General features: G+C 40.7%; 1 protein-coding gene across 1 annotated transcript; it reads left to right on the forward strand.

The window, feature by feature from the left end:
- The first annotated feature begins 429 nt into the window (after window positions 1-429).
- Window positions 430-4207, forward strand: LOC131343035 (uncharacterized). The gene is made up of 15 exons (XM_058374395.1): window positions 430-707; window positions 1305-1342; window positions 1440-1505; window positions 1619-1708; window positions 1801-1872; window positions 1961-2011; window positions 2088-2168; window positions 2257-2373; window positions 2475-2524; window positions 2616-2685; window positions 2770-2856; window positions 2939-3037; window positions 3151-3231; window positions 3325-3423; window positions 3553-4207. The coding sequence occupies exons 1-15, from the start codon at window positions 554-556 to the stop codon at window positions 3691-3693; spliced, it is 1296 nt and encodes a 431-aa protein (XP_058230378.1). The 5' UTR covers window positions 430-553; the 3' UTR covers window positions 3694-4207.
- Window positions 4208-11372: the final 7165 nt, after the last annotated feature.

The raw sequence follows: 11372 nt of genomic DNA on the forward strand, positions 1-11372 counted from the left end.
TGTGTTTGTAGCACATGATCAGCTCATTATTCCATTATTTTCCAAGTGTTGTGGAAGATATAAATGTGTCAAAAGCAATTATGTTAATGGATGGACCCTAGGAAAAGGAGGTAATCTGTAAGAAGGACAAAGCGAGTTACAGCATGAGTTTATAAAGGTCGACTACAAATTGTATATAAAACCTGCACTGGATTATAAACGATTTCCGCCCCTTCCAATATGGCGGACGCATTGACATGTCGGTGTACATGTCAATATCCGGTACTGCGCACTCTACTGTTTAAAAATATGGAATTTACATTTTTTTTAAATTTAATATTATTTTACCACTTGAGCTTCGTCCAAAACATTTCGTTATTAATTATTATTTTATTTAATACCTAAATAAATATAGAAACATATGTCGCCATGTTGTTGATTTTTAAAAATGCTTGACGTATACAGGAGGCGTTTAGAACGCATTTGAAAGTAAACCCAGCGACGGAAACAACAACAACTTGGACTGCTTGTGGACTCTCGTTACATCAGATCGACATTTATTTCTTCGAAGACGATGAACTTTGGCAATTTTCTTCCCAGCGCGAGCAGTTTCCGGAGTGTGGCCTGCGCCGGCGGTCTGCTCGCGCTCACCTCGGCGGGATACTGGGCTTATCGCAGGCTGAAGAGGAGAAGCGGTCTGCCCGCTGCCGATCATCAACCTGCTCCAGGTAAGAAGAGAAGAGCTCACTTAGCACTTAGCTTGTGTCTTTATAATCAGCTTACAGTTTACAAAGACACACAGAGATGGTGTGTGTGTGTGTATGAAATGAAAGACTTTAATATACAGCGGATAAACAGGATAAACCCCGGTGTGTAGTTTAGCTAACAGAGCTAGCTATAAAGCGCTTATCTGAGCTAACGTTAGCCCGCGATGCTACATGGCTCTTGAGAATTTAAGGTTAAAATGATTTAAGGCCTAAAAGTGTTGATGGGAGGAATAAAACACTTGGAGTTGTGCTTTTAGATGAAATGAATGAAGGACAGGGTGATGTCCAGAAGCCCGACATGAAGCGGAGTTACTGTTAGCTTTCCTCTTATTCCTCTCAAACCACAGCGATTTATTCACTATTGTCAGTGTTCAGTAAAAACCTTTCATCAATTATCTGTAACACTTTAAAGTTACATTTAATGTTGCAGAAACATGAGGGATCTTGTTGTCACACTGTTACAGCAGCTGTGAACACACACACACACACACACACACACACCCTCTGCAGGGACATGAATAAATAGTGATTTGGTTAAATGTGTAAAATTGATTACAGGAGCTGTTGCTGATGTGGAGGAAGTGGAGGACGTCCAGGTATGTGTCAGTAATAAAGCACTACAGTTAAAACACTTCATACTACAATGAACATTGTATTAGCTGTTCATTTCTAACAGAGTGTGTGTTTATGAAGGTCACTGAGCCAATCTGCCAGCTCCCGTCCACTGAACTCCACCCTCAGACGTCAGCTGTCGTCCTGGTAATTTTATATTTCAGCCTTTTTTCAGCCTAGTTTTTACTCTAATGAAATTGTTCCATGTGTTTGTATGAAACTGCTTTGATGAGAGTCACACTGTAATCTTTGTGCTGTAGTTTTCACGCCACAGCTGTGCTGGTGAGCTGCACAGCGCCCGGCGCAACATCTGGTTCCTCACCTCCCACATCTACGGCTCCCAGATTCAGGTATTTTATTAAAGTCAGCGCAGCTGTAGAGACACAAATGTACGCTCTTGTTTGCATGTTGTATTCACTTGGTGCTGTGTTTCTGTCTCTAGTCGGTGGAAGTTGAGAGATATTTCATCCAGCCGTGGTGGTTTACCGTCGGCGAGACCTCCTGTGTTCCTTTGGTAATAGCAGTCTTCGTTTCTTTTATAAAGCATTTATTATGAATAGATGAGCATTTGAGTGACATGCAGTTGTTGTGGTTGTTTTTAGCAGGGATCCTCGAACTCCACCACATGTGAGGACTCTTTCACCACCGTACAGGTAAGAGCTGAATTGTTGCAGCACCACAAAGCTTTAGTAAGTTCAGCGACTGAGTTTGTCCTTTTTTCCTCATAAGCGAGTCTCTGGGAGCGCGAAAGAGCCGGCGTCCTGCCGTGGCGAGGAGACTGTCACCTATGTGCCGCACGAGGACGGCGAGGTAAATTCATTACACTGTCCACTACATTGTCCAGTTCACTTCTGGGGTTTGTTCATGCGCACTGTCAATGTTTGTGTTTTATTCACAGCAAACCTGCTCTCACCTGCCTGTGGGTGTGGAGGATCAGGTCGACACGTCCCATCTGGAGGAAGAGGAAAGTTCCTTCACTCCTCATGCTGACTTGGACGTTGAGTCAGATTTTGAGGTAATCCATTGTCACAGACTCGATTTGTATCTCCATCAGTGGGATTCTGGATAACTGTACTGTGTGCTGTTTAACGATCTCATGCTGTTTTCTGTCTGCAGGAAAGTAACAATGATCTTTCTCCTGAGGAGAGCGAGGTGCCCTTCATCAGGTAGGGTCGTCTTCACCTATTGACATGTTATCTCATGTCAATGTAACAAAAATCGGCTCATCAGCTCGTTTTGTTTTGGGGTTTTTTTTAGCTCGCATCTCTGGCTCGAAGGCGTTACAGACGTTGCTCTGAAGCTGCCTGCCATTCGCCAGGCGTTCTCTGTGAGTCAACCTTTCTTTACTCGTCTAGTTTCTCTGATGATGTGTTGTTCCTACACATAACTGTGTGTTATCTCTCGTGTTCAGAGAATGTTGGACTGCATGCTCGTGCAGAACCTCCTGTTCATATCAGGGAAGAAGATGCTCATGCGTCTGGCAGCAGCCAACAAAAAGGTGAGTGCTGATTTCACCTGGTTCTGTCTCGTACGCACCCAGCGTTAGTCGAGGTGACAAAGGTGTCTCCTTTTCCGGACAGGACGTAAACGGTGTTAAGCTGGTCTACGAGTCTGTGATCCGTTTCCTGAGACAGCCGTCCAACTGGGAATCGATCGAGGTGGAGTTACTCCAGGCTCAGGTAAGCTGGGAAATTACTGTTTACAATTACACCTCACTAAATGTAAAGGATTAGAGATTCAGTCTTTAAGGTGTAAATGGAACTGCTTTTTCTAACGTTTCTCTCCTGTGCAGCTGCACCATTTCAGCTTCTTCGATTTGTTCTTCGAGCTCGTCTTGTTCAGATGCTTTTTACACAGCTCGCCACCTCCAGCTGTAAGACTCTCATAAACACTATATAACTGGCAGCTAAACTTGGGAGAAGGTTCTATCGCGTAACATCATGTTTCTTGTTTTTCTTCTTTAAAGTCGGATGGAGGATTATTGCAGCGTCTGTTTTTAGCCATCAGCCAGTGGGACGTGGACATCAGGGAGCCTGAGGCAGAGCGGCTCTTTTTAAGGCTTTCTGTAAGTGAGGAACTTTTTCTAATGCCATGATACACATTATAAAGAATCTGCTTTAATTTCTCTGATCAATCTCATCAGTATCCTGCTGGAAATGTGTGTGTGTGTGTGTGTGTGTGTGTGTTTGTACAGAATATGCTGACAGTGCTCCTTGAGGACCTTTTCTATCAGCCTCTGGAGCTTTACAGAGATCCAGCAGCTTTAGACTCTGCAGTGCTGAGGATCGTGAAGCAGCGTGTACAGGAGATAATGAAGACCATAGAGACAGTCTGAGTAACATTCATACCCCTCTAACACACACCTCTTTATCCCATTTGTCTTAAAGAGTGATCAGGACACACATCTATTATTTGCTATTGGATCCTCATCAGTAGATTAAACTCTGTAGTTTTTTTCCATTGGTAACGTAGAACTGTTTTTATTCTCCATTTTGTTTAATCATAGATTACTATTAACTGATTCATAACCAACCAAAGTTTAATAAACTAATAAATGTCCTGGTCACACTTTAAACACTGTTCTTTCTCTTTCCATGTTACTCGAGCTCTCTGTAGGTAAGTAAATACTTATTTCAGTGTTTGTTGTTATTATGAACTGATTAATAACCTCTTTCAATTTTCTTCCTTCCTGAGCAGCTGTAGAGACATCGCTGGAGTTCACCTTTACATTTACCTTTTATTATACTTTTCATTTTTATTAGATATTTAACTTTTATTATACATTCATGTTCTACTAGATATTTAATCCTATCTATATTTTTAAGCTTTTATTAGGTATTTAAGGTTTATTAGATTTTTAAGCTTTTATTAGGTATTTAAGTTTTATTAGATTTTTAAGCTTTTATTAGGTATTTAAGGTTTTAGATTTTTAAGCTTTTATTAGGTATTTAAGGTTTATTAGATTTTTAAGCTTTTATTAGGTATTTAAGGTTTATTAGATTTTTAAGCTTTTATTAGGTATTTAAGGTTTTAGATTTTTAAGCTTTTATTAGGTATTTAAGTTTTATTAGATTTTTAAGCTTTTATTAGGTATTTAAGGTTTTAGATTTTTAAGCTTTTATTAGGTATTTAAGGTTTATTAGATTTTTAAGCTTTTATTAGGTATTTAAGGTTTATTAGATTTTTAAGCTTTTATTAGGTATTTAAGGTTTATTAGATTTTTAAGCTTTTATTAGGTATTTAAGGTTTATTAGATATTTATGAAGTTTGTTTAATGTTGTATCATTGTATTTTATAATTTTATGTAGATTTTAATAAAAATTTATTGCCTCACATTTGAGATTTCATGGTGATCATTCCCTCTTTTCAAATTCTTCTGTTCTATGTTGTTAAATATCTAATGTTCATCATGGCATAGAGGAGGACTGGGTGTGTTTTTATCTGATTAAATTAAATGTAAAAGATCCTCCTATAAAAGGTTTACACCATGGTTTCTTTTTAAACTCAGACTAATTCCCAGGTAAATGACAAGTTGCTATATGGCCACAACATGTAGCAGAGAGTACTTTTATTCCTATTTTACAATTTGTAGATTCATGTGTAAAGTATTCCATACATAAATAATATTACTTGACTCTTATAATCTGCATTTATAATCTAATTCTGCATTTGTGTTTTATATCAACATAACTGATTCATACAGAGGAGAGGCTCAGTGGCTTAGTGTTTAGCACATTTATCTCTGGGGTTGGTGATTCAGTTCAGTGTGTGTGTGTGTTTTCCTCTTGGTTTTCTGATAACCTCTCGCAGTCCAATGATGTACGGTAGGTTGATTGGCATCTCTAAATTATCCAATGTGTGTGTGAGTGTGTGACTGTTCCCTGTGTTGGGTTGGCACCCTGTTTAGGGTGTCCCCTGGTCCCCTTGGATAGGATCAGGTTCCCACTGTCCCTGTGTAAGATAAACAGTTCAGAAAATGGATGGAAGGAAGATTCATACAAAGTAAAACTGTTAGTGGGTGGGAGATATTAGGCAGCAAGTGAACATTTTCTCCTCAATGTTTGACAAGGGCCAAATTGTGATGGCTAGACAACTGGATCAGAGCATCTCCAAAACTACAGCTCTTGTGGGGTGTTCCCGGTCTGTAGTGGTCAGTATCTATCAAAAGTGGTCCAAGGAAGGAACAGTGGTGAACCGGTGACAGGGTCATGGGTGGCTAAAGCTTACTGATGTACAGACGAGCTACTGTTGCTCAAATTGCTAAAGAAGTTAATGCTGGTTCTGATAGAAAGGTATGGGGCTGCATAGCTGCAGACCAGTCAGGGTGCCTTGGATCCTGTCATCCATGTGGATGTTACTTTGACATGTACCACCTACTTAAGCATTGGTGCAGACCATATACACCCTTTCATGAAAACAGTATTCCCTGTTTTCATGAGACGGATTGTCCATGATGGAGAGCAGTTTGCTCAGTGACCTCCTGTTCCTCACTGACTCAAACACACTTAGTTTTTGTCCAGTGATAGATCCAGCCTTGTGAATTAGCTTTTTAATCCTGCTATTGTAGCATCCCTGGTGCTGATGCTGCACCCCCCACCAAAGATACTGTATGTAAGATTGGCTCTGGATTGAGTGATCTTCCTATGATGTCTGACAGTGATTTAAAGATTAAATTCCAGTTGTTATAAATGACAGGGTATTTCCTAAACGTGTGTGCTAGTGTAACAGGTCCCAGGTGTGTAACAGGTCCCAACTTCTGTAACAAACAATACAGCATGAGTCAGGTGACAGTGGTCTGTTTTCTTCCCTCGCTTCGGCCAGACTGAAGATGAGGGCTAGCTACAGACTTATCATCTGTCTCAACTGGGTGGTGCCATCTTGTGGTGGCAGTCTGTATTGCAGCCCAAATATGTACAGTATATTAGAGCCAAATACACTATACCAGGCTTTTATTCATTTACATGGACATTGAACGTGACCACACGTTATTGTGTGTCACACTACTGATGCTGCAGCTTGTCTCCAGCGAACACAGGATGAACGTGGAAACATCACAGAAAGTAATAGTAACAGAAATAGTTAAAAACCAAAGGATTTTTTAATGGAGTTGAGCCAGAGGTAGATACGGCTGATGAAAATTAAAGAGCTCATCTGTCCTGCATGGTGCTGTTCCCAAACCAGGTTGCAATGTTTCCCGTTAGGATGCTCTCTATGGTGCAGGAGTAAAAGTTCCTAAACACCTTAGAGGGCAATCTAAAGTCTCTCAAGCGTCTGAGGTGGTAGAGACGCTGCTGGGCCTTTTTCACCACAGTGTTGATGTGACAGGACCATGACAGGTATCTGAAGCTGTCCACTCTCTCCACTGGGCTCTCATTGATCCACAGTGTATGTATAGTTTACAGGCAATAAAGTTATTAAGATATGTAATTCTTTTGCACTGAAATGCTACAACAAATCTAATATTCAGAGTTTGTGGTATTTTGCACTGTGATATTTGTTGGTTATTTTCTCATATTTGTATAAGTCAGTGAAGTGTAATGCCTTTACTCAGGAGTGCTTCATTAAACCCAATACTATAGTTTGATATATTTTGTACTGTGATATTTATCAACATTATGTAACACTCTATCAGCATGGAATTCTTAAAATAAAGTTTGATTCAAAAGTATATTTGTGTAAGAATGCTCTGTCTTCCTAATTTCCATTTGTTTACATTTATCATATATTTTTATGACTTATGTCTGAAAGTTACTTCAAAATTTTTGAGGAAGATGAAAGCTTGTTTAATATTTCTGCTGCTTTAACATTCTCTGATATCATTGCTGTGCTATGGTCATGTCCTTACAGAGTAAGGTTTAAATAAATTAAAATTAAAAATTAAATAAATGTTTGCTCTTTTACTTGGCCCAGCAGAGGGTCAAGTATCAGGTCTCACCTACAGTCTATAAATATCTCTGTCTACTAATCAAGAAATATACTCCGGGTGTTGATTTTATTAATTAAAGTAGATTTATTGGGGAACAAACACAACAACAGTGTAGCAGGTATCATTGAACATGAATAAGAATAAAACCTCAATAAAAATTTAAAGTATTTACAATTTATACAATAGCATGCAACTATGTACTAGTGTTTTTATAGTTGAAACAAAAGCCAACAAAAAAAGAAACAAATAAATAAAAAAAATTGCAATTATAATATTGATGTACAGCAGAATTTCACTTTATTTTTCCACATCACTTTAATAAATATAGTGCACTACCTGGGGAACAGAAACACACACACAAAAAAAGCATTTAAGATCATTACATTTTGTGTGGTCCTTCAGCTTCCTGCTGGTCGACAACAGAGCTAAAGTGTTCATAACTTTTGTACACTCTGTTTTCCAGTCCTTTTGATGGAGACATCATTTTTAGAGTGCAGAAAGGTTTGGTTTTTTTGTTGTATTTTTTATGTCCCTGGGCTGGTTGGCCACAGACTGTGCAGACTGGGAGGTTTTGCCCCCTCCACAGTTTGGCTTCCAACTCCGTATTGCGTAGCTCTGGCCCAGATTGGAGATGTGCCAGTACTGTGTGCCGTGCAAGTGGTCTGGCTGGCAGGCAATATGGGCACCACTGAAGAAAGTGATGTGACTGGACCAGCAACATGAGAAGTTACCTGACTGGTGGGCATTATCGGAAGTATGAAGGGGACAGAAATCCCACGGATGGCTGTAGAGGAAGAGACAGAGAGTAAGAAAAGAGAAGTGGCCCGGGTTTTTCTCACCAGCAGCGGCAGAAGTTAAAGGTAAGTTTAAGGTTTAGAGCAGGAGAGTGGCATAGTTATGTCAGTCCTCTCCTTAAACATCTTCGTCCCTGCTGTGCTAGGCGTGGGCACATACAGTTGAAGACAAAATTATTAGCCCCCTATAAAATCTTTTATTATTTTTCAAATAATTCCCAAGTGCTGTTTAACGGAGAGAACATTTTTTCAACACAGCATTTTTAAACATAATAGTTTATTTAGGAAGCTACAGGTCAAAATTATTAGCCCTCTGATGTTAATAGTCAATAGCGTATCCCTTTTTTTGATAACAGCCTTTAGTCATTTGTTGTAGATCTAGTTTCAAGCATGTCTCCTGAGGAGTGGCAGCCCACTCCTCCTTAGTGAATCTCTCAAGCGCCTCCAGATTTGTTGGTCTTCTGGCATGAACTCTGGACTTTAGTGTGCCCCACAGATTTTCTATTGGATTTAAGTCTGGGCTTTGTGCAGGCCAGTCAAGGACGTTCACTTTGCTCCTTTGTAGGTAGTTCTTCACCAGAAGTGAGGTATGCTTTGGGTCGTTATCATGCTGGAAGACAAAACATCGACTCAGACCAAGTTTTGTTGCAGACTGTCTGAGGTTGTCTCACAAAATCTTCTCATAGTCTTCCTTTTTCATAGTTCCTTCAACCCTGACGAGTTTCCCAGTTCCAAACACACTGAAACATCCCCACAGCATTATACTCCCACCACCATGTTTCACTGTGGGAACGGTGTTCTTTGGGTTGAACGCCTCTCCCTTCTTTCTCCAAACATAGGCAACATCTCTATGGCCAAAGAGCTCTAGTTTTGTCTCATCTGACCAAAGGACATGTTTCCAGTATGCATCATTTTTCCCCAGGTTGTCATTAGCAAACTTCAGTCTAGCGTGTAGGTGTCTCTTCTTCAGAAGTGGAGTCTTTCTTGGTCGGCAACCTCGCAGTCCATCAGTGTGCAAGGCTCTAGTGACTGTCTTCGTTGATACATCAATCCCAGACTTTTCTAAGTCATTCACTAGTGTCCTGACAGTTGTTCTTGGGTCTTTAGAAACCTCTCTCACTAGTTTTCTTTCCAAAGTTTTTGAAATCTTTCGCTTCCTGCCTCTGCCAGTCTTGTTCTCCACTGTGTGGGTCTCTTTAAACTTCTTGATAATACTTCTCACGGCACTTCTTGACACTTGAAAATGCTTTGATTAACATGTATATCCTTCTCCTCCTTTGTGAGCATGAACAATTCTTTTTCTCAAGTCTAAACTAATTTCTTTTGTCTTTGCCAAGATAATGGTACATATTATTTTGCTAGCTGTTTTGCAAGATACTAATCCTCGGCTTAAAGTGCAATTTAAAGGCTTAACTAGGTTAACTGGGTTAATTAGGCAAGTTAGGTTAATTAGGCAAGTAATTGGACAACAGTGGTTTGTTCTGTAGCCAATGAAACAAATAATTCCTTAAGGGGGCTAATAATTTTGACCTAAGCAGTTTTTTCATTTTTAAAAATAATTATTTAATTTCAGCCAAACTAAAAGAAATCAGACTTTCTCTAGAAGAAAAATAGGAAACAATGGGAAAAACTGTTGCTCTGTTAAACATCACTTGGGAAATATTTGAAAAAGAATTACAATTTCACAGGGGGGCTAATAATTTTGTCTTCAACTGTACTGCATGATCAGGTAGCTCGGTGGCTGATGTGGCACCGGAGAGAGCTGTTCAGTAGTGACCAGGTTGAGGAGCCACTCTTGATGATGGATGAAGTCCCGCACAGTCTGGACATTTATTTCCTGTAGAGGAATGCCTGCTTTACACAGGACTAGATCCTGCACCAAAATCCGGTGCTGAATTCTCTCATACGCCTTCATGATTGTGTTGTTCTATAACTACCTCCTCCTCAGGACCAGGTCCATTGTTGAAGATGTCCTGGAGAGAGAAAGGCCCAGATTCACCCGTGCTTTGGCTGAATAGGTACTCCAACACGAGCAGCTCCTGGGAATGCACATCAGCAGGGGTCCAGAAATTCTCCTCCACAGTTTCTCTAAACAGCTGCTGACAGTGGGTGTTGAGGAGGTCAATCAGCAGAGTATACCCTGTGGTGCTGTCCTTTGCCACCAAACACTGCATTGGAGCTCCTGTCTGCATTCCACCGTGCAAAGCCTGATAGGGCCAAGCTGCACAGCGGGGACCTGAACGTTACGATAAAGTGTGTTAAAAAAATGACAAGGTCACATATTTCCTTTGTTTCAAGTATACAGACTGCAGTTGGAGTCATTTTTGGCAGAGCTTTGTGGAATCCCTCCATGCTGTTGCTACCGCGCAGACATTTGTAGTACGGCACTTTGTTGATGGTTGTGATATGTACAACTCTGTACATGTTCATGTCTGATGGGTCCTGGATGCACTCCAGGTGTTGCTGCTCACTTGCCCACACCTAATCGATGAACTCTGTAAATATGCACGGTCCATACAGTGTACAGCATTCACTTTGGAAACTACGATGTTAGTACTGAACTTTTTTGTATAAGGTCTTTTATTTACCAGGTGTTTTGAAGAGGCTCACTCCACTTTTGTCCAGCCCAGCAGGCCCTTTCAGCTCCTTGATGGGCAGGTGGATGAGCCAGAACGTTTCCTGGGCCCCGAGGGTGACCCTCTGCATGTGATGTTTGAGCTGCTCCCTAGAAACGTAGTGCCGGACAACATCCTGATCTGACACGGATTTTAGCATCGCCGGATTCTTGGCTCTCATGGCTTTGACGAGCAGCTCCAGATCTGCGTGGTTGTACGCCAGCACTGCCCCAGCTAGCACAGACTTGAAGACAGCATATTTGCTGTGACTTTCGATGTGGATGGCTGCATCACACCGGTAGATCCAGTGAAAGATGTCCAGACACACAACCAAGACCGGAACAAGGCCTCCACTGCTGTTGGGCCCTGCACACAGCCACAATCCACATATAATATTTTGGGGACAGATTAATTGGCCAGCCGAAACATTTCCATAAGTCTCTGTGGACTCCTCACAGGTCAGCACAAATGAAACTATTTGGGAGTGCTCATTGCCGATGCTGGTGAACCATTCAGCTGAGCCTTGACCCTCCCCAGACAGCTTCTCCACCACCTTAAACATATAAGCTGCCATTTGATAACCTGTTCGATTCTACAATGTGTTTATATGATTTTAAAACAGTGTGAAATTTTGTTAAATGTGAAACAGAAGAAAAACACACAGTACCGCATTATGTTT

The sequence above is a fragment of the Hemibagrus wyckioides genome, linkage group LG22 (genome assembly GCF_019097595.1).
Source record: "Hemibagrus wyckioides isolate EC202008001 linkage group LG22, SWU_Hwy_1.0, whole genome shotgun sequence".
NCBI classification, from domain to species: domain Eukaryota; kingdom Metazoa; phylum Chordata; class Actinopteri; order Siluriformes; family Bagridae; genus Hemibagrus; species Hemibagrus wyckioides.